Genomic DNA, 25,105 nt, shown 5'->3' on the forward strand with positions numbered 1-25,105 from the left:
ATACCTGGTACACATACTTGTACGATACCACAGAGGCACGGAGGCGACCCGTGCGACCACGTTCTATACCGCCTCGACCGACAAAAGCGACCCCGAGGGCATGTCCTCCTGCTAACGTCGCTCTTCTCTCCTCTTGGACCTTCCAGCAGCAAGGCTCCTAAACCTGATCCCACCCATCCCAACGCCTTATACCCTTCATAGCCGGTCATCTGTCAACTGGTTATTCACTCAAATCCTCCCCCGCCAGCGCAGATCGCCCGCCCACCTGCAGCAGCCATGGACGTTAACATGTCCAACCCGGATCCGCCGCGGCGGTGCTTTGTCCCTGTTCCGATCGAGACGTCGTTCCAGTCTTATCGTAAGAACGTCTACGACTACACGTCGCAGCACAGGATAGGACCCAATCCAGAGCTGACTCCGGAACCGTCGCCGCGATCTCCCGAGGCGCAATTCTCCCTCGGAGCGGCGCAGGACAATGACGAGCCGCATGAGAGGCGGCGCTTTGCTCCTCAGCTCATTGAAACCTCCAGACGATCAAGAAGAGTTGGCGAACAGGGGCCTGCCACCAAGCCGGCGGACAAGACAGACATTACACCCTACACAAACCACATTTACTCTGCGAAAGCAAAATCAAATCGAAGACAACATGGACACGCTGGTGGCGAGGAAGAAGTCCCCCGCCATGTCCAAAAACGCCCATCACCGCCCACCCGGCGGGAGACTGAGGAGGAGGGCGTCCAGGAATATCTCTTGGAGCTGGCAGCAAAAGAAGTCGCGCGGCAGATCGAAGAGGTTGCCCTGGCAGCTTTCCCCAACAGCCGCCCCCGCGAAGGTGGCGTGGCCCATTTCTACTTTCGGGAGGGCTCATCTGACAGCGAGACGTCTCCCGAAGCCTCTCCTCCGGATGAAGAGGCCGGCCAGTACAGGCTTAGGCGTAAATCGTCGAACCTGGGGCTGAACTGGTGGCACAAGCATATGCAGGAGCATGCGCTGCGCCTGGAGCAGGAGAGAGGAGATCGGATGGATGTGGACAATGAGGAGGCTGTGATTATGGAGGACGAGGAGAAGGATAAGGGCAAGGAGGCTGCTGCTGCTGCTGCTCCTGACACGGCAGACAGCCCCATCATCCGGTCTGACTCTGATCTGGACAAGATGGAACTGCCGTCCCCTCCCGATCTCATGTGGACAACCACCAAGCCCCTCTCGCCCACCGACGACCGGCGAGAGTCGGCGGCTGAGATGCAGATGGCGTTGGCAGAGGCCAATCGCCATGCCCAAACCGCTTCCGCGCAGGCGGTTCCTCCAGCCCATGGCCAAGGCGCGCCGGGCGAGCCCCACCCGCCCGTGTCTCAGCAGGTCGCCGGCCGCCAGGAACCCAGTCCCAGTCCCTTCGGCAGGCCGTTTGGCGCTTTCCGACTTCCGCCCGATCATGACCCGAAGCTCCTTAAGTTGCGCCAGGGCCCCTCCCCTCCCATGCTCGGCAAGGACCTCGTCTTTCGACGATGCCCCTCTCCCAAGTTCACCACGCTCGAGCCCGAAGACCCCCTTGAGGCGCACATGATTGAGGACCAAGCGCGGGACCTGTCGGGCCAGGCCGGGCTCTGGAGGGGGTATTGCTGCAGGTCGGAATCAACCGGAGGCTTCATTGTGCCCCCCGAGCTGCACAACCCCAAGATGATTGAGACACCCATTACCGCAACCTTTCCCGGCCATGATGTCGTCGACGCCGGTGTCCTCAGCGAAGAGCCCGTGTCAATCTTCTCACCCTCTGGGTATGCGTCGACTGGACTCACCTCGAGCCATAGCGGCGGCCTCTGGGGCGGCGCAGCTCACCAACACCCTAACGGTGCTGACGGTGCTGCTAAAGAGCTGAGCGGTCTCAAGGAGCGACTCCAGAGAGAAAAGGCCAATGTCGAGCGCGACGAAAAGATTTTGCAAGACTTTGACGGGGGCTTTGTTACCCAAGTGTACAACTACCTGTCGCTCGGCTATCCCGCCATGGCGCGCGGCTTTGACGAAGAGCTCTCTCGAATCAGCCACATCAGCATCGAGCAGCTACAGAGGGACGACGCAAAGCAAATGGCCAAGGGCCACATGGTGGAGGTGACGGTGGACGAGTCCGCCCCTGAGGAGGAGAGATGCCCGCGATGGGTGGCGCTACGGTCCTACATTACGGAATGGGCGAGACAGCACCCAGATCTGGACAACCTCGACCCATTGGCCTGGGGCGTGCGCGAGAGAAGAGGCAGTTGGGCCATCTAGGCGGCTTTATTGCACTGCCGTGGGGTTTCTGCGCATGATTCTGCCTTTTCGTCTCATTGCCAAGTTTGTTTCATTAGCGCTTTTGCAATGTGGCTTTTCCCAAGACGAGCGAGCGAAAGAAACACTTTTTTCTTACTTTTGGCGTGCTTTTTGACATACTACGCTGCGACAGCAGTCTTTTTGGGCGAATACAGCAAGCTGCTACTTATCAATTGCGCCACCATCATACGACATTTTTAATGGCTTACCCCCCCTTATTTTTTCTATGGCCATGGATACACGAGATTCTTTGCTGTTTTTTTTTTCTTTCCCTTTCGGCTCGCAATTGTCTACGTTCCTTATATATTTATTTTTTGCATGGCGGTGGGCGGATTGGCGTACATAGGCTTTTCTTTTTCTTTTTTATCTGTAGCTGCTCCTGAGAAAATAAGGAGGAATGTCAGCAACTTTATGTCTTTTTCTTATTATTACTATAGTAGTTTACGTATGGCGAACAAAAGACTTGTGTAGAGGGAATGAGAGCGAGCGAGCGAGCAAATGACTTGAGCTTTTTGAGCGATGGAACTGATTTTCGATTATTTCTTTTCTTGACAAAATAAAAAAGGAGAGATGATGAATTTTTATAAGATTAACTTGTACGAGAAATATGGTTCTAAACTTTTTTCCTTTTACTAGCAGTGTAAGATTTCATATTGGGTAGCAAATGATGAATGATTTTCCTTGTATATTGATGTGCTTGTTCTGTACAATCTCTTGGTGACACTGCGCGATGTACACTTGACGATCTCTGTTCCCTTGTCTCTGCAGTATATAAATGCTCATCTTAAGCTCATTTCCACATGGATAAACCCCCGAGATCAAGAGAGAAACAAGAAGATGACCATTAATCATATCTACTCTTTTTGACAAACATATTAAAAAAGTAAAAAAAGATCCAAACGCCCAATACTGTGAAGACCTAATCATGCTATATGCCTCCCTTTTGCAGCACTTCTTTTTTTTCCCTTTGCCCTTCTCCGATTTTTCTCTTTACATGCAGCACATACATACATACATACACACAGATGCCTTATTTCTCTCTTATTTCTTCTTGCCAAATGACCGTGTCACTTTTTGCACCTTTGTCGGCGGCGCAACCTCCACGTCGCTCTCGTCATCCTCACCCATGGACTCATCAACGTCGTCAAAGTCCACTTCGTCCTCGTCCAGGGGCTCCTCGCCGGCGTCGCTCTCATCTTCGCCCTGCTCGGAACCTTCCTCCTCGTCTTCAGAGTCGCCAATGAAGCCGTTCAGCACGCGGTCGTCGTCGTCCTCATCCTCGTCCTCGTCGCGGGCAGCCTTGGAGGCACCGCCTCTTCTCCGGGAGCGAGTGCCATTGGCGGCGACTTCAGCATCCTTCTCTTCGCCCTCCACGTAGATGACGTCCTCGTCATCGGCATCGTCCTCGCCGTCCTGGAGGAGACCGGCGCTTCGCTGCATCTTCCTTCGCAGCTCCATCTGGCCCTCAAGAATGTCCAGCTTGCCCTTGAGGGCGAGCAGGCTGTTGAGGCCCTTTGCTCTCTCGGCGAGCACCTTTTGCAGGCTGTTGAGGTCGTTGAGGAGCTTGGGCTGCGCGGCCAGGGCTCCACCGTGGGCAACCAGCGTCCACTGCACCCAGGTCATGAGGGTTCCGGCGCGGCCAGGCCGTCTGTGCAGGCGGGCGGCGAGCTTGTTGAGCAGCACGCCGGCCAGGGAGCTGTCGATGCGCTCGATTGTGTTTTGGATGGTGGGGATGTCCGTCGTGTGCAGGCATGACTCGAGGAGGTCTGTGTCGTCGCTTTTCAGGGCCTGGGTGAGGACGGTGGTGAGGGAGTTGTGGGTGGGAGGGGCAATGGCGCTTCGCGACGAATCGACGGCGGCAATGCTGTCTGCGGCAGACTGCTGGAGCAGGGCATTGACGTCGATGATTTCGTTGCCGCGCAGCAGCTCGCCAAAGGAGGGAGATGTGCCTTCGGCATCAGACTCGCCATCCTCTGCGTCGTCTTTTTTAGGGTTCTGCTGGCCATTGGCCAAAGACTGTGACTCCGCGCCCTTGCCAGCCTCAGCCTCCTCGTTCACGTCCTCGTCCATGTCGGAGAGGTCCTCGTCGCTGTCAGCATCATCCGAGATCTCGATGGGATCGGCCGGCGAGCTCTGCAGGGCGTCGGTGCCAGCGACTGTCGTTCGGGACTCGTCAATTGTGTTCTTGGTTGCTCTCCTGGCGTCGGGCTTGACGACCGGGGTCGCCAGCTTGGCCGCCGCCTTTCTCTTTGGGGTCGACATCGGGAGGAGAAACGAAAGGTTCTGACTGGCGACGTCGTAGAGATTGGGAAGTGAGAAGCCTTGCACCATAGGCTGTGATTTTGGTGATCCTCTCTTCTGTCCGCTGAAAGGTGACAGAAAGAGAGCCCGACTACGGGTTATTTGTGGTCTTTGAGGGGGGGAAGAGAAGAGAAAAGGAATGTGAAGAAAAGATGTGGTTATCTTATCTTTCTTGAGCAGATGGGAAAATTTCACGGGTCGCTGCTCAGTCGTAGTCCAAGTGAACTTTTTTTTTTTTGGACTGGCCGAGTCTAGCGTGATTGTTTCGATTTTCCCCACAGCTTGCATGGGCTCTGAAGAAAAGATAGATGACATAAGACATTTTTCTTATCGATATGCACGTGACATGTCAGATAGATATCACAGTCTTTTGCGCACGTGCTCTTGGAGCGTCTGCCGCGTCGCCGAGATTTTCCCGGCCCACTCAGGCACGGCGTAGCAAAATGCTGGAGCTATCGATTGGCTGGCGGCGCGATCCCTGGAACAGAACCTAAGGTTGTTGCTTGTGCCTAACCTTGCTAACCAGACTCTGAGATTTGAGCCCCCACCTGTGGCTGTTTATTGGCTGGCTGTTTCTTTTCCCCAATGGACAAGGCCAAGAGCCATCTAACTTGCGCTGTTTGCATTTGGGTGGATCGCCTAGTTAGGCTTAGAAGTGGCGCCGTAGCTCTGCACCCGCCACAGCGGTAAGTTTTTTTCCTTCTTGTTCTTGTCTGGGCTGAGCGTAGAATTCAGGCTTATTGCATATGAACGGGGTGCAGACTCGATAAAGGAATTTTCTCTGGCGCGTCTCCAGCTTTTTTGGCTTGCGCTGATTGTTATCAGCGGCGCGTGGATCACGATGTCATCCAAACTCGCCATAGATCTTTTCTGTAGGTAGATGCAGCCGACATGATTCTGGAATTGAACTTTCCGCTTTAATGTCACAAAAGCTCTGGTGATGGTATCTTTGATATGCTGAGCGTTGCAATGGATGCATACTACTTACTCTTCTTATTCACAACTCCATCTTGCATCTTTTGAAACACAATCAACGCTCTGTTATTACCGGGTAGGGAAAAAAAACACGGGTTGGGTGGAAGGGAGTGGGGGATCTCAGACACGACAAGCCTCCTATTGCAGGCGAACCCACCAGCGAGGCCCAATGGATCGTCTCCATTCTGCGTCTGTGAACCGATCGCGGTATTCTTGCTGCAGTCGAGTTATACGACGTGCCACCACCGGGTCTTTACAAGATGCAGGCAGCCACCAACATTTTCTTACCGCCGCTGTAGGTATTAGTCAGTTGGGCATGCAGCACAAGCACGCGTATCTGTACAACGACTAGGCCTACAAGTAAACCGAAAAAAGAAAGGAAGCTGGAAGCAAGGACATGGGCAAAGAAAAACGCGGTCAGCTCTAATGCGGTCTGGCTCGTCCGTCCCAGTCGCGATAACAAACGGTAGCCCTCGTTTTTCTTGTCATGGTGTTCCTTTGTTTCTCTAAGAGGGCTGCGAGCGCCGCAATGTGGCCCCAGCTAGACTCGGCGTGGCGCATTTCCCTTGGCCCCGCGCATCAGCCAATCACCGCCGCGACAAGCCCAGCCACCAGCCACAGAATGGTCTATAGCAATTGCCGCGTTTACGCAATAATCCACCCGGCGCCTCGGTAGCTGCAAATCAAGCCCGTCGCGCCGCCGGCCTTCCTCTCTCATAAATACCACCGCGCCTCCGACCGGCCAAATCTCACTGACGTGCACGCGCTCTTCCTCGCAAAGGCCCTCCCCTCCCCCTCGTCGCCTGGAAAATCGATAATCCTGCTCCTGCAAGTACCTGCCGCATCGCCCGCCTCGCATCCCGCCTCCTCCAGCCAACCACAGCGCGCGCCTCTGCCTTTGCCGACCTTTAGCCCGTCGCGAGCTGTCCACGGTACTTGTTCCGGTTTCCGACCAACCATCGCCCTTTCGCATTCTCTCTCTCCAAAAAATATTCCGCCCACCTTTTTTTTGGGGGAGCTTCTTCCTTGCCATCGTGACGAAAGGCATTCCGCCCGCTTTCGTCACTAGCCGCGTTCTCCAGCGCCATCGCCAGCTGCATCTCCCGCTGCATCGCATCGCATCGCATCGCATCGCATCTTGCGCTGCTGCTCTGCATTGTGCATTGTCACTTGCCCGTCACTCGGGAAGCTGCTTGCGCTGCACTGAAGCTTCCGCCTTGCGCGCGCATCCCGCACCTCCATTGAACGCCGCTCGAGTCTGTGCTGCAGCCGCGCCTCCCACCTTTGAATAGCTTTTGCTGTCTTTGTGGGCGCATCATCTCCACGCTTCCCTCTCCACCACTCCGCGCTCTATTCTTCTTCTCTCAACCCTCTTCTTCCTGCATACCCTTTAATCATCACTAGAAACAGCGCTCGACTCAACCCGCTGCGCTTGTCGCAACCTCGAAGCTTTGCGCTTCCATTGTCGCTCTCGATTCTGCTAGATTTCGCAGGGCGCTCGCCCTTGCCGAGTTTGATGTCGCGTCATCTCTGCTAAATACCATCTTTCGGATCATTCACCAGACTCTTCGGCGCACGCTTTCTTCTACAGCCTCCTGTATCGCCAACCGCAACCATGGCGTCGCCGACAACGGATACACCGACCGTGGACCCTGCGGCGCGCGACTCGCCGTCCTTGCCCGACAAGGAAAAGACTGCTGATGTCAACGGGTGAGTGCAGTTTCGCGCTGGGAGTTTACTGTCGCAGTGCTCTCGGGCTGATTTCAGTCATTACCTCTCGCATCATGATGCGCTTGCAGTGCTGACTTGGGTGTTGTTTGTTTTTGTCTAGCCATGCACCAGCTGCCTCGGAGCCAACCAAGGAAGCCCAAACCGAATCCGAAACTGAGCCGAAACCCGAAACTGAGAACAAGCCCTCATCGGATAAGCCTGACGAGGCTCTTGTCAATGGCAAATCGTCACCCGCTGATGCCGCCACTCCTAATGGCGTGGCTGCTGTCAATGGAGAGGGCGACAAGCTAGAGAACAAGGACGCGCCACGCGACGAAACGCCTGCGGCAGCTGCAAAGCCCGAAGCTAGCCAGGATAAACCAGCTGACAGTGCCAACGAGGAAGAAAAGGCGCCCGAAAAGGCGCCCGAAAAGACCCCCGAAAAGAAGGCCTCTGAAGAACCAGCGGCGCAAAATGAAGAGCCAAAGGTTGAGTCAACGCAAGAAAATTCTGATGTGCAAATGACAGATGCCAATGAAGAGACTGTTGCGCCTACGAGCCCCAAGGAATCTGCGCCCGAGGCAGCCACTGAGAAGAAGGCTTCTGATGATTCTAAACCTCCAGCTGCTGCCGATTCTGGCGCAGACATGGACGCCGACGCCGACGCTGACGCCGACGCCGATGCCGACACCATCATGACCGATGATAAGCCTGCCGAGAAGCCTACCGAGAAGCCCGCCGACAAGCCCGTCGAGCCCAAAGTTGAACAGGCGCAAGAGGCACCGCCTTCATCAGATGTTGATGTCGGTTCATCAGGTATCTCTCAATTGGCCATTGACTCCAAATCCCCTATTAACGCCTCCTTCGAAGTGTCCATGACCGACGCTCTCGGCTTAAAAGTTTCTCGGGAACGAGAGGAGGAGGAGGATGACGAGCCGCTTGCCAAGCGAGCAAAGACGGAGCCAAAAGATGAAGGGGCAGCCATCACGGCGACACCTAAAAGCGACAACGCCGGTACTCCCGTACCCGCCGGCGATCGTGGCCTGGGACGTCTAGCTTCTCTACAAAAGTGGAGTGACTCGGGGCTTCGCGACAAGAAAATCTCAAACTTCCAGCGTCGCGAAATTCGAAAGATTATCGGCAGGGTAAAGAAGACCAAGCATGGTGGCCACTTCCGGGATTCCGTTCCGAAGCTGTGGCCGGCACTGGGAGAGTCTTACTTGGCAAGGATCGAGAATCCCATGGATCTGGCTGAGATTGACCGACGCATCCGCGACACCAGTAGCACTTACACTACGTTTGGTGACATGCAAAAGGACCTGCAGCTCATCTTTGAAAACACCCTGACCTTCAACGGCGCCTTACACGATGTCACAGATGCAGCATTCTACGCAGTACGTAATGTGTGGCAAGAGGCCGTTACCATCCCCGACGACGAGCCTGCGCGACCCAAATCTGTAGCCAAGCCCAAGCCTCCTCGCGAGCCTCGCGTCCTACCAGGCGGACCCGACAATGCCGCGCGAAGACAATCCTCCGGGCCTGCATCCAGCCCGCCACCCCCCGTGGCTGCACCAAAGCCCAAGCCGCAGGCCCCAGAGCCTATTGCGGATCGTCGCGGCTCAACAGCCACAGACGGAGATAGACCAAAACGGACGGTAAGGGCACCGAAGCCCAAGGATATCGATTATACCACTAAGCCTTCTCGCAAGAAACTCAAGCCCGAATTGCAATTCTGCGACGAGGCACTGGCGGAGCTCATGCACCCCAAGAACTCGACACTCAACATGTGGTTCCTCGATGCCGTCGATGCTGAAGGCCTCAACATCCCCGACTACTACGCCATCATCAAGAAGCCTATGGACCTGGGCAAGGTGTCGCGCATGCTGAACGCGGGCGAGATTGCCAACGCCAAGGAGTTTGATAAGAACGTGCGCCTCGTCTTTACCAACTGCTACCAGTTCAACGGACCTCCTGAGCAGGGCAACCCCGTATCCATGGTGGCCAAGCAGCTTGAAGATCTCTACAGCCAGCAGATGAAGGGCAAGGATGCATGGCTGGCCAGATACGCAAAGGCCAACGCACCCGCTGCGTCCGCCTCCAACGCCAGTGACGATGAGGAGGAGGATGACAGCGAGGAAGAGGAGGCCGGAGCCCCCGCCGTAGACAACTCCAAGGAAATCCAGCAACTCAAAGCCAAGTTGGAAGAAGAGAGCAGTAAACTCAACCGCATGTTTGCTTCCGGGGAGGCGCAGGCTATGATTGAATGCCAAAAGGTCATTGTCGAAACCGTGCAGCAGGCGCTTTACAAGGCGGCGCAGAACCAGGGCGGCGAGGGCAAGGCCAAGCACCAAGACAAGTCGGTCAAGAAGTCCAGCAAGCCAAGCAAAAGCAAGGCGGCAGGCAGCGCCCCTGCGCGTAAGTCGTCTAGCCACGCACCCCCTCCCAAGAAGTCGGGCGTTGCGAAGAAACCGGCTCCCAAAAAGAGCCTGTCGGCAGCAGACAAGGACCAAATCGCGAGCGCCATCAACGATCTTGAATACCCCAACCTCGACCAAGCCATTGACATAATTAAGCGTGATACCGGTCAAAACGTAAGTGCCCACTTTCCCCCTTTCTGGTACAAAGAAGAATGTGCTAACGTTTGGCCTTGACAGGAAAACAACGAAGGCGAGCTCGAGCTAGACATTGACCAGCTCAGTAACGAAGCGCTGATCAAGCTATGGGAGCTCTGCAAGAAGGCGCTCCCAGGATTCGGTAAAAGTTCAAACGCCACAGCAAAGTCGCCCGAAGTTAATAGGGCGGTCCCCGCAAAGCAGGCTCCTAAATCGGCTTCGAAGCCCAAGAAAAACAAGCCCATGAGCGCGCAGGAGCAGGAGGCGCGCATCGCACAGTTGACAGCGATTTCGCAAATGTACAAAAACGGCCAAGAGCCTGTTGATGACGCAACTGCTGCGATGGCGCATGACCACCATAACGATTCGAGCGATGACTCTGACTCGGAAGAAGAGTAAAGGAAAAGTTTACGCAACTTTTCTTTGTGCTCGCTCTCTAAATAGATTCGCTGTGGAGGCGTATTTGTCTCTGTTTGTAAGAGGATAAAAGAGCTGCGCTGGTTACATGCTCGTTTGGGTACTGAAGGTCGCAACCTGCAATGGCGGTTGCAAGCTAGATGGGATATATATGTGCTTTTCGGCCAACTAATTCTCTGACCCGCCTGCTTTCATAGCGGCGGGTGATCGACGTGGTCAGGCCTGGTCTGGTGGCCGTACTGAAATGGTATTCGGGGGGACATGGATGAAGAGTCCAAAAAAGGCGGTTGAAAAGAAAAAAAGTATTGGTAGGACTAAAAGAGGCGCTGGGGAGTTTGGCTGGTAACGAATGATTAAGGGTTTTTTTTTCTCGCTGGAATTGCGCTGCGCCATTGCAATTTCTTTAATTTGCTTCTTTCTGCTGCTTGATACTCCTTGAGAATGCGAGAGAACGGGGCGGTTTTTATGGATGGGAAGGATGGCCCGTGGTGGAGGGCGCGACGAATTGTATGTAGTGTAGGATGAATTGTATAATATGACCATGACGCTTGACACGAGATTTTGTTTGCGTGTGCTGCCCGCTGTGAAGTTGTGAATGAATGGCTGTTGCTGAAGGCGTTGGTTGACGAGAAGGTGCCGTTTGTGTTTGTTATCTGGGTCTTGACAGTGCGTTGCTGCGAGAGGATCGAATTGTCGTGTTTGATGATCGAGGATGGGAGTGTTCGTTTCGATATTGTGGTGATATAACGGCGTAGACGGAGGGGGTTGCGGTTATGGAGCTGTTGGAATGGCATGTTAGTTGGTTTGTATAGGATGTGAAGGTTTGCGGTTGAGAAAAGGAACGGAGAGAGGATGGCGGATGGATGATTTACTCCCAGATTCTTCTTAATACTTTGAAGGGAAAAATCGAAGAAAAATTGAAGAGGAGATGTATGAAAGGGAAGAATGTTTGCGAGGAAAGAAGGAAGGGAAGAGATTGAGGGAGGAAGTTGTTTGTCTATTTTCACCCGATGGCACGGATAGGATTTGAAGCCAAGGGGAAAAAGCATACCTTGTTTGAGTTGTTAGTTTTGTGGTGGGTTGAGGTTGTTTGCTGGTGTGCGTTTGCGTAGATGAGGAGCGATGAGAAGCTAGAAAGAGAGAAAAAGGAGAGGGGTTTTGAAGTTTATATAGGGTAGATAGGTATGTTGGAAGAATTTAAAGGCGGTGATGGCGTGGGATTTTGGAGATGAAGGCCTTTTTCTTTTGCGGCTGATGGATGGACGTTTTGTGATGATTGTATAAGGTAGATGACGAGGCGAGGGTAAGTGAGGAATTTTCGTTTTTGGGGTCGACTGGAGAGGGATGAGAGTGGAGAAGAGAAAATGGGCTGGAGAAAAGGATATTAGAAGGAAGTATAACAAAGAAAAAGGAGGAAGAGAAATAGTTGATGTAGTAATAGACAGAGAGGTTGATGGGGGAAAAAAAAAGCTGATGTGTAGTAGCGATAAGGATAAGATAGAGAGTTTTGGGAGAAAGTTGGTGGTGCGGGTTAAGCCGTGGCGGCTATCGGTGTGGGTGGCGTGTTAGTGGCCTTGTACGTCACGGCGGGTTGCAGGAATCGGGCAAACAGTTGTGCAATATGAATATGTAATCATGGATAGAAGATTGGGGGAATTATGGGGTTTGATGAGTAAATATGTCTGTGGTGAGATTTAATTTGATGTGGTGTCTGTGTATTTGATCTATTGGTCTTCATTTATTCTATATACATGTACATGATGCTCTATCAGACAACCTTTCTTTACACATCCGCCCTCGTAGGCACGGGCAGCCTCCTCTGCAGCCTCATGCAAATCTCCACATAGTCCGGCTCGTTCTCAGGCGTGATCTTCCCATGGCGAATCAAAAAGTCAATGATGACTGCGCAGACATTCGTCTTGAACTCGCCTGCCCGCATTCGCTTTTCAACTTCCTCGCAGCTCATCAGCACAAACTCCTCGACCTCTCCGTCATCGCCTAGGCGCGGCACTTCATCCCCTTGACCAGAGAGTTCCAAGTCGTAGGTATACAGAATCTCCGAGTGGACTAGCTCTGTTCGTGGATTGCGGTTCAACATTGTAAGGACCCCTGTGGCGCGCACGCGAGGCGCAACGAGGGATTGCGGCAGCGAGGCTTCTTCCATGGACTCGGCGAGGATGCAGTCGAGCGGGGAGTCGCTGGCTTTGACGCCGCCGGCGACGGTGCTGTCCAGCATGCCCGGGTAGGTGTGAAGTGTCTTGCTTCGCCTGGCGACCCAGATGCGCAGCTCGCCGTCGGCGGTGACTGTGTAGGCTGTGAGGTGGGCGCCGCGGGTGGCGATGCCGAAGAGGGTGGCGGCGAAGCGCTCGATCTGGACGAAGTGCCGGGCTCCGGGGACGAGGAAGTATTCGCTGTGGAGGCCGTTGAGCGTGGGGAAGATGCTGCCGTCGATGGCAGCGTCTACGGCTTGTTGGAAGGCGGTGTTGGCGTGAATAGAGGGGGAGATGTTGGATGGAGGAGGGGAGAGGGTGACTTGGCGGGTGGTGTGGTTGATGGAGAAGGATGCTGGCCAGGGCATGCAGGCGATTGTGTTTGGGTGGATGTAGCCGTGGACTCGGTTGTCTGGGGCTAGGATGAGGGTGTAGTAGGGGTCATGGTTGAGCTCGAAGTCGAGAGGTGCGCTGGAGCAGTGTGTGAGTATGAGTGTAGTTGCGATGGCGATGGACTTACTTGTCAAAGACTGTGATGAGGTCTAGCAGCCCGGATGATGTGCGGGCAGGCATGGCGTCGAGACTGGGCAATTGAGTGTAAATGAGTTAGTGTTTGATATATCTTTCAAAATTGTTGAGAAATAACTGAAGTTCTAAGGGATGAGTTGAGATGGAGCAGCGTGGGCGGATGTCTGTCTCACAGCAGAGTAGACTGGGTGAAGTGATGGGATGGAAGAGCCGCAACAGGCACCGTCTTTGACTGGTTGGCGGGATATGGGTCCCGCTCTTAGCGTGGATGGATGGATCTGTCGAAAGGCCATTTCTGGAAGATCAATGGTTCAATTCATTGTTATAAATCAGGGCATACTGTATAAATGGTATCAATTATTAAGTGAGTGCAACAACGCTAATGTTTCATCGCCTGAATAACATGTAGGTATTTAATGTTTTTGTTTGTTGGCGGCCGCACTTTGCCAGCCTTTGACATCACGAGGAGGGGCCACTGCACCACATGCACTCGAGATCTGCATCTCGATTACTTTAGCTCTTCTGTTTCACGGCACAAGCAGCCACCATTGATCTTAAACTTACCTAACGAGGAACAAGCCACACTAATGTTGCACTGGTCAAATCCTTGACTGTCAGTAATATTCTCAACAAGCCATTGGCCGATATCCGTGGCATAGAGGAGTTGCATTCGCAGCCATGGACAAGTTGGACGCCATTTTGAAGGCGGCTGTTGCCGATGGGGAGGATACCAAGGACAAGCTGCTTGGAGCTGCATTTATAGTCACGGATCGAAATGGTGAGCAGCTAGCTTCTTATGTCATTTATCAAACTCTCATCGTCACTTTTTTGCTTATGGATTTCACAGGCATCATCTACTCTGGCTCTGCTGGGCGAGCGGGCATCGACGTCAACTCGCCCAACTTCAATGTCGACACCCTCACCTACGGCGCTTCCATCACCAAGCTCCTCTCTGCGACCTGTCTCATGCAGCTGGTTGAGCAGGATAAGATCTCACTGGACCATAATATGCGGCGGCTTGTTCCCGAGCTTGACGAGATGCAGATCTTGCGGGGATTCACTGCCGAGGGGCAGCCTGTGCTGGAGGACAATGAGAGGCCGATTACACTCAAGTACGGAGATTCTGGTTGATGTCATCCGTAACATGGCGCGGCACAGATATTGATATTGATACAGGCAGTTGATGGTTCACACCGTCGGTCTCCACTACGATGTGGCAGACCCCGACCTGCGAAGATGGTCCGAAGCCGTTGGCCGTCCCGTTGGACCTGTGCTTCGCCTCTCCAGAGACGGTTACAACACGCCGCTCGTGTTCCCTCCCGGCGACGGCTGGGCCTACGGCTCTGCTCTGGACTGGGCAGGTGTGGGCCTAGAGACGCTGGAGAAGCAGAGTCTCGGCTCATACATGAAGGAGCACGTCCTGAATCCTCTGCAGATGCGCGATACGGGATTCCGCGTCAAGCAGCTGCCTCACACCGCAGGTCGACGAGCCCAAGTGGCCATCCGCGACGCCACCAGCGGCTCTCTCTCGGCCTTTGACATTGTCCCGGAGGAGCCCGAGATGGACAGCGCCGGCGCGGGCATCCACACCACGGCCAACGACTACGTGCGGCTGTTGCGCGCGATGCTGCAGGTTGAGCCGGGCGTGGTTTCGGCAGAGACGGCGCGGATGATGTTTGCGCCGCAGCTGGATGAGCGGCAGAGGGTGATGATGGGGGATGTTTTCTATGGCGAGGGACGCAGAGAGGCGTATATCCCTGAGATGCCGGATGGCGTGGCGCTGCAGTATGGATATGGCGGGATGGTGACGATGGAGGATGTTGCTGGGCTGAGGAGGAGGGGCAGTCTGTCGTGGAGCGGAGCATGCAGTTCGCGATGGGTGAGTTTACCTTTGACTCTTTACCGTTTCTCTTCTGATACTGAGGTATCTTTTGTTTCTGACGCATGGTGTTTAGTGGATTGATCCGGAGTCGGGCATCGCGGCTTTGCTGATGGTGGGCATGTTTCCGTTTGGCGATCCGGTGTCGTCGCGGCTGTATACGGATCTGCAGCGGGCTGTTTACACCGAGCTTGTCAAGTTTGATGATTGATGCTTTACAAACAGATTAAAGCCGTTGAATGGTTCTATCAGCAGCATTTGCTGCAGAATAAATTATAAATAGATGCTGGAGCACGCCTTGATACGGGGTGAACCCTGTCGCGTGCTCCGTAATGAGACCCCGGCTGTTAGTGCGCGGATCCTCCGCCTTTTGCTCGCGATCTGCTCATTTCCCCTCTGAATCGTTTATCTACACGTAGTAACTCGATTCAGGCTGTCGTCAATTACTTGTAGACAAATCACTGTCTCTCGCCATTGTGTTCGGTGAGCATGCAACGACACAAGTACGTACCGAGTAATACGTGCACCGCAACTTGCCGTCTTATCCACGGCAAGCCATAATCCGAGCCCAGGCACGCGTAAGCACCTTGGGCGTTTCGTCCCTCGTATCTGTCATAATACGCATTGGCCGGTAAAAAAAGAAAGCCCACCTACCTAAGCAAATTCTGCTTCCACATTCGTGCCTGTACGAGTAAGGAGCACCGTCCAGAACCCATTTGGGCCTTCAACAGGTACCCGTAGCGGCTCCGCTATAAGGCCCGTAGCTAGACCCTGCGTCGTTTTTTCTCTTTTTGTCACAGCGGCGTTGCAGCGCTAGAGTTGAATTTCCAATCATTGAATGTCACTGTGAATTTTCTTCTTTTTCCTCTTTGGACGTTGACTCGGTTGGTGGCGTGTGTCAAAGCAAAATCTGCTCTGCGCCCTGCATGCTGCAGCGATGAAAGTGTATTTTTCAGATAGCATGGCGTGACAGTAAACAAAAGACTGCGACGAATAAACATTGAATACGAGCACCAGCGCATTGGAGCCATAGTCTGACCGTCCAGAATACGAAGATCGCAGCCCGCTATGCCCGAACTGGGCCCATACGAGCCGTGACAGGCAATTGGGCTTCGCTAGAGCGGCATCCTTCAGTGGCCGGGGAGGCGCTAGAGCCGGCGTTTTTGCTCTTCACAGCCCCAGAAAGGCGGCTGTCAGTCGTGTGGTGGATGGAGTTCTGGCGCATCTCGCTCTCCTGTCTTTTTCTCAGCTTCTTCTTCTTCTCACCTCTTCTTTCGTGGAACAATCGCTTTTCCCCATCGCTCACTCGCTCGCCCCCGGCAAAACCATGACGCAGCTGTAACTCATTCGTTATTCTTGTTATTTTGGCTGTCGTCGGTTCTGCTTGCTCTGCTGTCTTTTTTTTCCCTGTTCCTGCATAGCAATTTGCTGTTTGTTGGGTTGCTTTCACGATCCCGTTTGGCATTGCCATTTTCCCTTCGCTAATACGCATACGCCATCTCGTTAATTCAAGCCTCAGCCGGAGCTTGTGCGACATACACCAGTTGCAAAAATAGAGAAGAAGGAACAAGGAAACAAGGAAACGTAAAAGAAAGGGATATAAGTACTTAAAAGTCATACTCCTCTAATCACAACATATACGACTTCGCTATGCGTCCAACGTCTGCTTTTGCGGCCGCTTTGGCCCTTGCCTCTGGCGCCCTCGCCGGCAAGATCCGGTATCTGGGCGTCGCCATCCCGGGAATCGACTTTGGGTGCGACATTGACGGCAGCTGCCCGACCGATACTTCGTCCGTTCCGCTGCTGGACTACAAGGGCGGTGATGGCGCGGGTCAGATGAAGCACTTTGCCGAGGATGACGGCCTCAACGTCTTTCGCATTTGTGAGTGTCTCATGTCTCACTTTCAATTATCAACCCATAATACCATGTCATATCATGTCTCATACTAATGTGGATTGCTGTTAGCCGCCACATGGCAATTCGTCACCAACAACACCGTGGACGGCAAGCTGGACGAGCTCAACTGGGGATCCTACAACAAGGTCATTGACGCCTGTCTCGTCACCGGCGCCTGGTGTATGATTGACATGCACAACTTTGCCCGATACAATGGTGGAATCATTGGCCAGGGAGGCGTCGAGGACGAAGTCTTTGTCAACCTGTGGGTCCAGATTGCCAAGTACTACGAGAAGAACGACAAGATCATCTTTGGCCTGATGAATGAGCCTCACGATCTGGACGTCAACATCTGGGCCCAGACCTGCCAAAAGGTCGTCACCGCTATCCGCAAGGCCGGCGCCACCTCGCAGATGATTCTGCTGCCTGCAACCAACTTTGCCAGTGTCGGGTCGTACGTGGACAGCGGAAGCGCCGCTGCCCTTGGTGCCATTACAAACCCCGACAAAAGCACCGATTTGTTGTACTTTGACGTGCACAAGTATCTCGACATCAACAACTCGGGATCCCACGTGGAATGCACCACCGACAACGTTCAGGCCTTTGAGGATTTCGCGACTTGGCTGAGGGACAACAAGCGCCAGGCCATTATTTCGGAGACTGGTGCTTCCATGGATCCTTCGGTGAGTGACCCTCTTCATTTATCTGTTCATGTACTGAGTGAGAGATGTTGAATTGGGACTAACATTGTGTGAATAGTGTATGACCGATTTCTGTGCCCAGAACAAGGCCATCAGTGCTAATAGCGACGTCTACATCGGCTTCGTCGGATGGGGCGCCGGAAGCTTTGACACCAACTACATCCTGTCACTCACACCCTCTGGTGAGCCCGGCAACTACACCGACAACAAGCTGATGGAGCAGTGCATCCTCGACCAGTTCACCATGGACTCCAAATACGCACCCACGCCCACTTCAGTCTCAACGGCCGCAGAGACGGGCACTTCAACGCCTACCCCAGGCCCATCCAGCACCGGCGGTAAATCCCCATCATCAACAACGCCCAGCGCGGACAAGCAAACCCCCTCGTCTTCGCCAAAGGCCAATCCCGTCAACGACCCATCCAGCGATACCAACAACTCCTCCAAGGATGGAAACAAGGATGGAAAGTCTGCGGCGCCATCCGGGGCTAAAGCCTTGAGCGGCAGCTTGCTCCTGACAGGGGCTGCTTTTGGCTACATGCTGATGGCGTTTTGATGATTTGATTTGATTTTGAATATTTAATGGTATGATTTGAAGAGAGATGTTATATATATATAGTATATGAGTACATACAAATTAGAGAGCCTGTCTTTTATAATACATTTGAGGAGGAATGGATATTGATAGTTAATAAGTGGCGGTTTTAGCGCATAGAGGAATAAACAATTCCATTTCATTATCCGGGGAACCTTGTTGATGGCTGAACGTCATTTCCACGTGTTGGCGCAGGCGGAAAGTCTAAAGCCTCCCTTTTGTCTTGCCTTTTTCTGGGGAACTTTCATGGCTGTTATTTCGTGTAATAGGATTGGCGGACTGTGATTCTTGGCAGATAACTCCAGTGCAACACCAGGGACATGTTAGCCAATGTAAAAATGAAATAAGAGGCATTGCAGCATGATACCCTTAATCCAATGGAGTAGAATGAGACAGGTGAGAATTGTGCAGTTGCATTCATTTTGTTGTCGGGCTGTATAAGTTTGTTTACAAACCCGGATTTTCAACATCGGGGATATGGTGTAGGGGTATCACGTTTGCTTTGCATTGTTCATTCAATACAAGCCTGTAAAAGGTCGGGGGTTCAAATCCCTCTGTCTCCACGTGTTCTTTCTTTTTTTGCTTTTTTTCCTGCTGGTTTACTTTGGAATAATCATATTAGTGGATGGAGTCTGTTTTTTTTTAGTGCCGCGGTGTTATTGTGGGGTTAGAATGTTGGTGGATACATACTGATTTCCTATGCGAAGAGCCAGCAATGCATTTATAAGACGGTCTAAGCCATCATTAGTCATGAGAACTAGCGGCCAAATGGTCTAGTGGTATGATTCTTGCTTTGGGCTTCCAACTCAACTGCAAGAGGTCCCGTGTTCAATCCACGGTTTGGCCCCTTTCTTTTTTGCACTTTTATACAGGTCTAGTACCACCGATCTCTTCTTTTCATAAATGACAGTTTACTGTGGTATGTTTCATTTGTACTTTCTTGTGGCTTTATTTGCTTTCTTTTTGTTACTGGTAACGTTGTGATGCTACTGCTGCTACTGCTGCTATTTTTTAACTATATTCGGCAGCCGTGTATGTGTATTTCGATATGTGGACTGGCTGCTTTGTTGCGCTATAGCTGGGGTGTAGGATAACGACAACGAGGTGCTGAATAACTTCTCCCTTTGTAAGAAAGCGTTTGGTGTCCATGGCCATGTTGCTGCATTTCGTCGGGCAACTTCCGATCATCGTCAATGCAACGCCTATTCATGATTACAACGTGCGTTTCCGCAATAGGCATCGTCAGCTTTGCGCATGGAATAAGCATCTTCTCGAATTCGGTAGGTGTGTGTTTTAATTATGAATGCGCTGTATCAGGTGTGTGTCTAGGCCAGTGCGGGAGCATCCGGATAAGCTTATTTGTTTGGCAGCTTTGACAATGTGTTGGTATCCAGGGGGGTTTCTGTATGAGAGTGGTTTCAATTTGCTATTTGACATCTGTAATTCTTAATAGTAGAGAGTATCTTCTATCTAACTCATCAATTCCAACAAAACCACGATGGAAAAATCGATTAGTTGTGAGCTGATCCGGAAATTGTCTGTCATTTGGATCGGCACTAAGCACAGAGCCAAGACTTGCTTAAAATATAAATGATCTTCATTCCGAGGCGCAGCACGATATCCCGAATCGGGAAGCTTCATACTCTGACGCTTGGGCTTGGCTATAGGGATCCCCGTATTCTTTTACAACCTACATTATTGCGGGCGCAATCGATTTCAGCTTAGGAGAACTCCGAGGCTGCCGATTCGTGCTGCACTCTGGGGAAGCCCCTTTGGATGCTTGTGTATCTGTTTCTACCTTCCTAGTTGCGCAAGATCTTACCATTTTGAAGGGCGTGTGAGCCATGGAATGTCAGCACCTTTCTATTGCTCTATGCAGGCACCAGGTTGTTTTCTTCTCGGATGGTATTCGTGGGTTGTGAGACTGCCATGAGAGATCATCGCCTTGGCACCCCAGGGGATGTCAAGGCGTTGATTCGGACAAGTCTCATGTATTCCAGTCTCTGGTGGAGAGTGAGAGGTGAATAGGGCAAGTCATATTGTTGTGAGCATTTAGTCGACGTGAAATGAAACGCCGTAAAGTCATTGCGGTAAAAAGTACGGGCGCTGGGATATGTTTGCGGTACTAAACCTGTGATCGCGGTGGTGTAGTGGATAGTCGGTTGCTGGGATTTATTTGTGAGACGCTGCATACATGGAGAGCTGTATCACGACACATCTGTATAAAGGCTGAACGTATCCCCAGCTTTAGTCGTCTTTCTTTCGTATCATCATCAGTCAATCGTTTGAGCATCCAACTTCCATCCTACAAAGTCCTCACTCGTTCCTAACACTTAGTTCGATCCTTTTCAGCATTCAAAATGAAGTTCCTCAGCCTCCTCGCACTCGTTGCATTTGCCAGCGCCGCTCCCACTTCCGGATCCCCCAACGATCTCGTAGAGAGATTCTCCGGAGGCTGTGGTGTCAAACAGGCGTCCTTCTACGGCGATGTTCAAGTCGCCGCCGCCGCCCAAAAGGCTTGCACTCTGTTTAAAGCCAAGCAGACCATCGGAACGAACAAATATCCTCACACCTTCAACAACGGCGAGAAGTTCAAGTTCAATGGAGTCAAGGGACCCTACCAAGAGTTTCCCATCATTAACACGGGCGCTCTCTACAGTGGAGGTACGTTTGTATACAAACTTAACAACCCATCTATTTCTGTCATTCTTTCTTTCATAGAGCTATGGTACGATTACTTTGTTTGACTAACGAGACATGATATGTAGGCGCTCCTGGCGCTGACCGCGTTGTAATCACCAGCTCTTGCCAGGTCGCTGGTCTTATTACCCACAACGGAGCCAAGGGGAACAAATTCGTCGCTTGCTCTGGCACCAACTAAGAGCTGATCGGGTGAAATTGGCCAAGGGATTATAGTGAGGCAAGACAATAGAGGTTTTTATCCTGGAAATTACTAGGGCTATACCTGAGGGTGGGAACTTGATCTGTATATTTTGTATAGAATACATGTATGTAGTTGCGATGCTTTGAATTGACGCCTAGTTTTGAACATCTGAGTAGCTGATATCTAAATTGTTTTTTTTTTTTGTGTGTCAATCTCACTTGTCCCTCTTGTACTGGTTTAGCGAAGAGTACTTAATGATGAGAGAGTTAACAGTCAGGGCTAAACTCAACTTTGAGGATTGAATGAGAGAACGGTTTTAGAGCAGTACTGAATATGTCATGGGAAAGGCTTACAATGGTTATTTTGTAAGGATAGATATCTCATCCACGAATAACAGCTTGATTGTAGTAGGCCTGTAGATCTTCCCATAAGATGATAATACCTTTATGCTGTTAGGTAGCCTAAGGCGTTCCGCTCGGCCACTCTTTCAGTAACAATACGTAACGATAAATTAGACATTTTTACTTCTCTCAACCCATCGCGACAAAAACTGATGAGGGATTGTTTTTGAGAAGCTAGGTCAAGTAAATACTGCAAAAGGGAGCAATGCATGTCTGAAGTGGAGTGATACAAGCTGGTAGGCCTTTTCGAAAACCTTGCACTCTTCGGCTACTTCACATTTCACACCGACGGTTCTATCGCTGCGCACCGTCTCCCGAGATTATATATGTTTGCTCACATCACGAAAAGTGCAACAAATACTCTCTAGAGAATTCGCTGAGGGGCGGTCAAGGCTTAGATACCTGTTTACTGCTCCTTTCTTAGCATCAGCTCTGAAGGCGGAGTGCCAGAGTGGTTAATGGGTATGACTAGAAATCATATGGTTTCGGCCTCGCAGGTTCGAATCCTGTCTCCGTCGAGTTACTATTTCCATTGGAATTTAATTTTTTTCTCCATTTGAGTTAACGAATGGTTTTCTTTTCTTCTTGTTTTTTCTCTCTTTTTGGGGGGCTTGTATATGATTTGCTATCTCTTTCGCTTTTTAAGCCAGTTCTAATCTCTGTCGGTTCAGAGTCCACATCTGACGCAGCGCCACTAGCAGAAACACCGTTCATCTATTGGACAAGGGCGTGGATTTAGATGCAAAAGACTCCAAAGACCGGCCACACAGCTCTTTGGGCTGCAGTGTATGAAGGTAAAAGTGAAGCGGTGAAAGCTTTCATGAAGAGAAGCACAGCACTCTACCCGAATTTTCCAGATGAACAGGATATCTTCCTCTTGGCTGCATACAAAGGGGATACGGAGACTGTGGAATCTCTACTCTTACGTGGAATCAATCCACAAGCGACAGACAGATGGGGCGCACAACCACTCCATTGGGCAGCAAACAATGGTCACGTAGCGATAACGAAATGGCTTCTCACACATGAAGCCAACATTAACGCCTTTAACCCTAATGGCCGTACACCGTTATATTTGGCCGTAAAACTGTTGCGCAAGGAAGTTATTAAAACGTTACTCGACGCTGGCGCTGATCCGAGTCTTCCTGATCGTTTGGGGCCTGCGCTATAGTGAAGAATATTGTCTTAGATGTATAAATTAGATACACGGAACAACGATAGTTGAAAGAGCAGAATTTAATATAAACAGATCAAGGACAAAAGACAAGCCTGCGAGTTCGATGAGATTGTATGAAGATTTTCAGATGATATATCGCATTAATCAGCGGCTTGAACTAAAGCATCAGTATTCCTGCCGTTTAAATATCTCAATGTATAAACTATGAGTGAGAATTATACAAAACAGAGAACTTTGTAAACTTCAAGGAAACTTCCGTCTTCGATTCTGCGTAAGTAAAGTATGGCTTTTAGTATTGCAGACTCTGGTCATTAAAGTCGTTTGAATGAAACGCACGCCCGAGCTGAACTCAGCGGTAATAATAGTAGATATTTTGGAAAAATAAACACTCAATCTTCATCTATAACTAGTTAGTTATTTAATATGGTATCCGTCTATTCTCATTGTATCGTCACAATGAAACCCAATAAGAGTTTGGAGATCGCCAACCCCATAAGAGAATGCATACCGCTTTGCCGGCTGATTGCTACAGGTAGATACACAAAGACGAATGAAAACATCCTTAGGTTTGAATTAAATCATTGGGGCCCCAAGACTGTTTGCCGTATTATCAGTCTTGAGTACTGAGACATTTGGCTGTACTTATCATCGTTATTTACTCATCGTCTTGTACTGCCTGGACAAAACTTTGGACACCTTCTTTATTGTAATCCCCTATAGCAGCCAATTCCTCTTGCTCCCCCTTCACTATTTTGTCAAACAAGGCCTGTATACTAGTTAGTCATCTTTCTTTCTTTTAACGCTATATGACTGGTGCGTACATCGGCGAGGGCATCGGCATCCTGTGAGGTTTTCGACACATTAAATTAGTATTGGCCAGTCACAGAGAGAAGATAAATAAATTCGAACCTTGTCCTCGGGGCGAGCCTATCGACTGTCAGTACGAATTGTGAAACATGTCTAATTATTACTTACACCGAGCTCTTTCTTCCAGTGCTTCAACGTGTTTCAGTTTAGCAAATTCCGGAACATTGGAATCCGTACATCAATAGACATACCTTGATTCGATCAAGTACGGACTAGGGACAGTAGTATGACATAAGCATGGCTCGACAAAACGATCTCTGCTGTACTTACTTGCTTCTGCTTGGCGATGGCCTGTAAAAAGCATATGCGTTAGACTGTCTGATGGCACAGTGAAACTAAGAATGCCAGACTTACCAACTCCTTCCTGATGACATCCTGTAGTGCAGTTGTCTTGTTAGCTTTGTTTCCATCCCAAAAGGCCGATAACAATTGATTCAAACTCACGCGCAAATCTTGGCGTAAGTGCTAGAGAGAGCGTCAACAGTTGTTATTCATTTCATTGTCAAAAGAGAAAGACGGGAAAAGGATCGTACCTCCAGCTTCTGCTGGGCTTCCTGTATTTTGAATGAAATAGTCATTAGTGAAGGCATCCTTACTCTCCCAAAGGACACAACTCACCTCCCGGGATCTCTTCTGCAATGAGTATGTTAGTGAGGCTAAGTAGAATACACAATCCCTATCTAGGAAGCTTACCGGCGGCATTTTGGCTTTCTACCAGATCATACACCAGTCAATACACAAAACATTTTCTTACGGAAATAATACATACCTTTGCCGGTGGCTGGGCTGGCGCGGGCTGACTCAATAGTTAGTAGGTCGTTCTCATTTCTGGAAAGGTCCATCTCGTGCGTTTTGATTGCCCCTCTGAAACAGTAGGTCGGCAACATTGCAACAAATGAAGGCGAGGACATGAGACTCACCTTCCCGCCCCGGAGGGCTTGCGACTTTTTGCCAACCTGAGACACAATATCAGCGCTCACCATTCATTGTCTGATACAAGATAGACATTCGTTCGATCGCCAGTGAACGTACGTTGTTATTGTTCGCCTGGACATCAGATGATGTTAGCTGGATCTTTTGAAAGACGGGTGCGGCAGATGTATGTACATACAGGCATTTTGGAAATTTGATTGTACTACATAGGTAGAATCCAATTAGCAACTGAACCGCCTTTCAATCTTGCTGAAGGAGAGAATCGAGAAGAAAAGAGATTCGTTCGGCGGACTTACAACACAAAGTGGGCGTGGGACTTGAAGAAGAAAGAAAAAGAAAAAGAAGGAAAAAAAAAATTTCTGCCAGAGGTGTCAAAGTTTGCATGTCAAAAGGAAAGGAAGGAGTGGTGGGTAGGTGCTAGCTATCGGTGCCGGTTGTCGATATTAGGATTCGATTCTCTGACCAGGTAGCGAAAAGTCAACATTGGATAAGGAGTCAAAAGGGAGAAGTTTGGTACTCAAAACCCCAGCTGTCGCTCAACAGGGCAACCAGTCCACACATGAAAATACCTGTCAAACACACTTGGAAATAGTAGTAGCAGTAGTAGCAGTAGTAGCAGTAGTAGCAGTAGTAGCAGTAGTAGCAGTAGTAGCAGTAGTAGCAGTAGTAGCAGTAGTAGCAGTAGTAGCAGTAGTAGCAGTAGTAGCAGTAGTAGCA

The 25,105-nt window shown here is 50.9% G+C and overlaps 8 protein-coding genes across 8 annotated transcripts; 5 read left to right on the forward strand and 3 right to left on the reverse strand.

The window, feature by feature from the left end:
- Window positions 1-276: 276 nt before the first annotated feature.
- On the forward strand, window positions 277-2,262 carry TGAM01_v210910 (hypothetical protein; the record flags this gene model as incomplete). Its single annotated transcript, XM_018810294.1, has 1 exon — window positions 277-2,262. The coding sequence occupies one exon, from the start codon at window positions 277-279 to the stop codon at window positions 2,260-2,262; it is 1,986 nt and encodes a 661-aa protein (XP_018656486.1).
- Window positions 2,263-3,342: 1,080 nt separating this feature from the next.
- Window positions 3,343-4,563, reverse strand: TGAM01_v210911 (hypothetical protein; the record flags this gene model as incomplete). The annotated part of the gene is made up of 1 exon (XM_018810293.1): window positions 3,343-4,563. The coding sequence occupies one exon, from the start codon at window positions 4,561-4,563 to the stop codon at window positions 3,343-3,345; it is 1,221 nt and encodes a 406-aa protein (XP_018656485.1).
- A 2,629-nt stretch (window positions 4,564-7,192) lies between these two features.
- TGAM01_v210912 (hypothetical protein) lies at window positions 7,193-10,298 on the forward strand (the record flags this gene model as incomplete). The annotated part of the gene is made up of 3 exons (XM_018810292.1): window positions 7,193-7,287; window positions 7,409-9,878; window positions 9,942-10,298. 3 exons carry the CDS (start codon window positions 7,193-7,195, stop codon window positions 10,296-10,298), a joined length of 2,922 nt encoding a protein of 973 aa, XP_018656484.1.
- A 1,801-nt stretch (window positions 10,299-12,099) lies between these two features.
- On the reverse strand, window positions 12,100-13,099 carry TGAM01_v210913 (hypothetical protein; the record flags this gene model as incomplete). The annotated part of the gene is made up of 2 exons (XM_018810291.1): window positions 12,100-12,997; window positions 13,047-13,099. The coding sequence occupies 2 exons, from the start codon at window positions 13,097-13,099 to the stop codon at window positions 12,100-12,102; spliced, it is 951 nt and encodes a 316-aa protein (XP_018656483.1).
- Window positions 13,100-14,237: 1,138 nt separating this feature from the next.
- TGAM01_v210914 (beta-lactamase) lies at window positions 14,238-15,017 on the forward strand (the record flags this gene model as incomplete). Its single annotated transcript, XM_024550914.1, has 1 exon — window positions 14,238-15,017. One exon carries the CDS (start codon window positions 14,238-14,240, stop codon window positions 15,015-15,017), a length of 780 nt encoding a protein of 259 aa, XP_024404345.1.
- A 1,566-nt stretch (window positions 15,018-16,583) lies between these two features.
- TGAM01_v210915 (cellulase) lies at window positions 16,584-18,087 on the forward strand (the record flags this gene model as incomplete). The annotated part of the gene is made up of 3 exons (XM_018810289.1): window positions 16,584-16,815; window positions 16,900-17,513; window positions 17,590-18,087. 3 exons carry the CDS (start codon window positions 16,584-16,586, stop codon window positions 18,085-18,087), a joined length of 1,344 nt encoding a protein of 447 aa, XP_018656481.1.
- Window positions 18,088-20,486: 2,399 nt separating this feature from the next.
- On the forward strand, window positions 20,487-21,007 carry TGAM01_v210916 (guanyl-specific ribonuclease F1; the record flags this gene model as incomplete). The annotated part of the gene is made up of 2 exons (XM_018810288.1): window positions 20,487-20,790; window positions 20,895-21,007. 2 exons carry the CDS (start codon window positions 20,487-20,489, stop codon window positions 21,005-21,007), a joined length of 417 nt encoding a protein of 138 aa, XP_018656480.1.
- Window positions 21,008-23,243: 2,236 nt separating this feature from the next.
- On the reverse strand, window positions 23,244-24,297 carry TGAM01_v210917 (hypothetical protein; the record flags this gene model as incomplete). The annotated part of the gene is made up of 12 exons (XM_018810287.1): window positions 23,244-23,354; window positions 23,410-23,430; window positions 23,498-23,515; window positions 23,564-23,584; window positions 23,647-23,667; window positions 23,726-23,746; window positions 23,810-23,853; window positions 23,900-23,920; window positions 23,989-24,009; window positions 24,074-24,088; window positions 24,149-24,166; window positions 24,225-24,297. 12 exons carry the CDS (start codon window positions 24,295-24,297, stop codon window positions 23,244-23,246), a joined length of 405 nt encoding a protein of 134 aa, XP_018656479.1.
- Window positions 24,298-25,105: the final 808 nt, after the last annotated feature.

Source organism: Trichoderma gamsii (assembly GCF_001481775.2).
Source record: "Trichoderma gamsii strain T6085 chromosome Unknown Scaffold_77.2, whole genome shotgun sequence".
NCBI classification, from domain to species: Eukaryota; Fungi; Ascomycota; class Sordariomycetes; order Hypocreales; family Hypocreaceae; genus Trichoderma; species Trichoderma gamsii.